Source organism: Octopus bimaculoides, chromosome 5 (genome assembly GCF_001194135.2).
Source record: "Octopus bimaculoides isolate UCB-OBI-ISO-001 chromosome 5, ASM119413v2, whole genome shotgun sequence".
NCBI lineage: Eukaryota > Metazoa > Mollusca > Cephalopoda > Octopoda > Octopodidae > Octopus > Octopus bimaculoides.
The window spans coordinates 113,837,941-113,842,309 of NC_068985.1; the positions used below are offsets into that span (position 1 = coordinate 113,837,941).

General features: G+C 35.5%; 1 protein-coding gene across 3 annotated transcripts in view; it reads right to left on the bottom strand.

Moving 5' to 3' along the window:
* The window catches only part of LOC106878623 (plexin-A1), an 803,747-nt gene that overhangs the window by 219,099 nt on the left and 580,279 nt on the right, over nt 1–4,369 (bottom strand). For all 3 annotated transcript variants that reach the window (XM_052967952.1, XM_052967953.1, XM_052967951.1), the window contains exon 7: nt 2,384–2,552. In XM_052967952.1, coding sequence (XP_052823912.1) covers nt 2,384–2,552 — 169 coding nt within the window. The remainder of the gene's footprint in view (nt 1–2,383; nt 2,553–4,369) is intronic.

Below are 4,369 nucleotides of genomic sequence, written 5' to 3' on the forward strand. Positions count from 1 at the left end.
TATATATATATATATATAAGCTTAAATATTTATGATGATGGCTTAGCTGGTCACAACTTCAAAGTCACTATCAAAAACAGTTTTGTATAAGAATAATAAATTTGTACTCTACAAAAGTATAGGGTAACCCATCAGACTAATGTAAAATTGTTTTTATTATAAGTGACCATAAAAACAAACATTAATATACACATGTATATACACTCACACACGTTAATGCTTCTGTCATTCTCTCTCTCATTAAATCCTGGTCACTTCCACATCACCAATCCTCAACTGTTTCTAAGTATGGTAATATTTCCCCATGGCTGGATATACATGCATACTTTTTGATTGCACGGACATTACGCACATTTCTACAGTGACATTCATATACACTCTCTCACTTCATATACATACATGTATGTACACATAATGTCAATTTGATTAAAAACTGCCGGATTATTTCATATGTGTGTGAGTATATATGATAAATATACATTCATATGAGTGAATTTCACACAGAAATAAATGTATGTATACCGAATGCGAATGTGCAGCTATCATAGGTATAGGTGTATATGTGTACATACATGTTGTATGTGTGTATATAATGATGTATGATTGTGCAGTGTCTGTATGAAGATGATAACATGAGTAGCAGTAACAAAGAAAAATTGACAAGTGCTTCTCGGCACTGCAGTGCTGATTTCAATGGGACCTTGCAGGAGTGAGTGGCCATCACTTTTGCGAAAGACTGGGCCGTTGGGTCAATACTCCAACTGTCCTGAATAACACAATTGTGCCGAGATCATTATCATCATCATCATCATCATCATCATCATCATCGTTTAACGTCCGCTTTCTATGCTAGCATGGGTTGGATGATATGACTGAGGACTGGTGAACCAGATGGCTACACCAGGCTCCAATCTGATTTGGCAGAGTTTCTACAGCTGGATGCCCTTCCTAACGCCAACCACTCAGAGGGTGTAGTGGGTGTTGATGAAGGAAATAAATATCCAACAAAATTTCAAAAACTGCTCATTTCATTATGAAAGTATATTTGAAACCTCATCTTTATCTAGGCAGAGGAAAGTAGAGCTTAATTAAATTAATGAACTTTGACATTGAAATTTAAGTTAGGAGATTCAGTAATTAACAAGCAAGGGATGGGAATCAAGGATTCCAAGTGTAGTAGAAACAAAGAGCTGCCAGATAATTTTGTTTGGTATAGTTCACTTAAATAGGTGTTCAAATTTGTAAATAATTTAATAACACACAAAAGATACAATAATAAAACATCAAAATTCTTTGTTAAAATTTAACTCATTAGCATACAGATTACCCTGTCAAATATAACACTTATTTATTCACATTGTTTTCAATTGATTATACATTATCTTGTAGCTTCAAGATTTCAATGATGCATTTTAATTTTAGAATGACATTGCAGGGTATATGTGAGAGGCCTGATCTGGTCAGTTTGAACACAGTACAGGTAGAATATTTCGTCCAGATATGACCAAGCTAATCCTTTCACATTAAGATTACTCTGTCAAATATAATGCTTATTTATTCACACTGTTTTCAAATTAATCATACATTATCTTGTAGCTTTAGCTTTGAGATTTCGATGATGTATTTGTTTAATTTTAGAATGACATTGCAGGATAGTTGTAAGAGGCCTGATCCAGTCGATTTGACAGAAAACAGGTATAATATTTGGGCCTGATATGGCCAATTTGAATGCTGAAAGGTTAAACAGCTTTTGTGGCAAATTTATAAAATGTTGAATATCCACTTCCTCCACTAAAAGTGTCATATGCACTTGGTAAAATGCATTTGGAAGGGTGTGATATCATCATCTTCATTTAATATCTGTTTTCCATGCTGCCATAGGTTGGGCAGCTGGAGAGCAGTCCAGGCTCCAGTGGTCTGTTTTGGGATGGTTTCTTTGGCTGCATGCCTTTCCTAATGCTAACCAGTTTACAGAGTGTGCTGGGTGCTTTTTATGTGCTATCAGCATGAGGGCATTTCATGTGGTACTGACATGACTGCATTTTACACAGCATGAGTGCATTTTATGTGGCACTAGCACCTGCAAGACAAAGACTTCTCAGCTGCAAGAGGGCATGGGGGGGGGGCAGCATGGTCATAAAGGACATGCCTGTATGTATGGATGGCCACAATTTTACGTAATTTGATGTGACTTCTTAAGTACAGTAAATTGCTAAAAATCCTGGTCCCTTAAGGGAAAATGGAAAGACAAATATCAAACAACATAGCTTATTGTTGATTAAAAAGAATTATAGAAATGACCTCACAAACTAACGATAGGGTTCAGAGAGAGAAAAAGAGAAAGATAGGGTTCAGAGAAAAATAAAAGAGGAAGACAACTTACCTTTGCCAGTTGGAATTGGAGGGAGTTTACTACTGATGGGTGTGCGACAGATCACCTGGTCGCGGGCCTTCTGAGCATTTGTAGTCAATGTGTGGTTGCGGCCGTAAGCAGAGAAGGCGCACTCGTACTGGCCCCTCACCTGAGGAAGATTCATCACTTGCAGAGTGATCTGTAAAAAAGAGATAGGGAAAATCATGATCAGACTTACAATATAAATTATTCTATAACAAATATGAATGACTAATACACCATTTAGCAATACGTTGTGTATATCTTATATAGCAGTGTGTGTGTGTGTATGTTATATAATAATATATATGATATAGCAATATATGTATGTTTTACAGCAATGTTATAAAGCTATATATATATATAGAGAGAGAGAGAGAAAGAGAGAGCTTTGTGTGTGTGTGTGTGTGTGTTTTATAATGATAATGCACATAAGTGTTGTATAGCATTATATATATACATGATATGTAGCATTATATGTTATACAACAATATAGATAAACATTATTTATGTTGAAACAAATATCTATATAACTATTTAGGGAGGGGGAGAGAGAGGTAGGATTAGAGAGAAAGGAGAGAGAAAACAGGAGATGTGCCTGCAAATACTTTTATATAGACTCTCTGCCAGTTTCATATGCACACAATGAGTAAGATTACCCAGTGCACACACACACACACACACACACACACACACACACACACACGAAGCTGTTTCTATGCATGTACAATTTTCATGCATTATATAATTCCTTGTAAACCATCAGTCTCCAAGAAAAACACACATACAACACAAACATACACACATGCATCCATACACACAACACATACAATACGTGCACACAAGATACTTACAAACATGCATACAACATACATACATACAAGCATATATTACAACACACATACACCCATGAATATTTTTACTTTTTCGTTCTCTTTTTTTAAGGGAAGAACCTAAATGTAAGGACTGGAACAATTTGCCAAAATACTCTCAACATAACAGAATGGCTTCATAAAAACAGACGAACATAAGGAACGCTCCCGCTACTAGTAGTACGGGTAGAAAGTGAAGACTGAACGAAGGAATCTGTGCCAAAATTACAAACACACACACACACATATGCACACACAGTGTGCAAAATAAACAAAGAATTTCATTTATTTTACACTTTGGGTTTTATTTCTTTCTTCAAAATAACGTTTTCTTACACACTTATCAATATAAGAATAATACCTATAAGAGTAATAACAATATTGATAAGGAAGGGGGAGGAAGGGAAGAGAAAGAAAGGAGGAGGAGAATGAAAAGAGAAAGAAGAGGATAGGAGGAGGAGATTATCTATAATAACAATTAATAATAATAATGGCTTCAAATTTTGGCACAAGGCTAGCAATTTCAGGGGAGGGAATAAGTTGGTTTCATTGATCTCAATATTCAACTGGCACCATTGCGCTTACCATTCAATGATGTGATTGCTTGTTTTCACAATGACATTGTAGGGTAAGTGTAAAAGGGAGAATTTACGAAAAAAACAACAGACAAAGACAGGTGGTGTAAACAACAAATGGATGTATTAGTTTAACGTTCGGGAATAGAGAAAGTCTTTGACGTTTCGAGCTTACGCTCTTCAACTGAAAAGAACTCAGAACAAAATAAGGAGAGAAACAAGGAGAAAAAGAATATAAATGTAGTGGTCAGCGATCTATCAAGGTGTAAAAGGTTGGATCTGGTCATTCTGAACATAAAACAAGTTGAATCTTTTGGTCAGATTTGACCAGCTTAAATGCAAAAGGGTTAACTCAGAATGGTACAACTTAACTAATATTGGCAACATGGTGTGTAAGTATTATCTAGCAGTACAATAATATTCTGGAATCTGTTATCATGTGCTGTGATATTAGAGCTGCTTTCATTTCTATGAACCAGGCCAGTTTTGACTTCTGGTTTAAACATTTTCAACCTTTGCTGACCAAAATG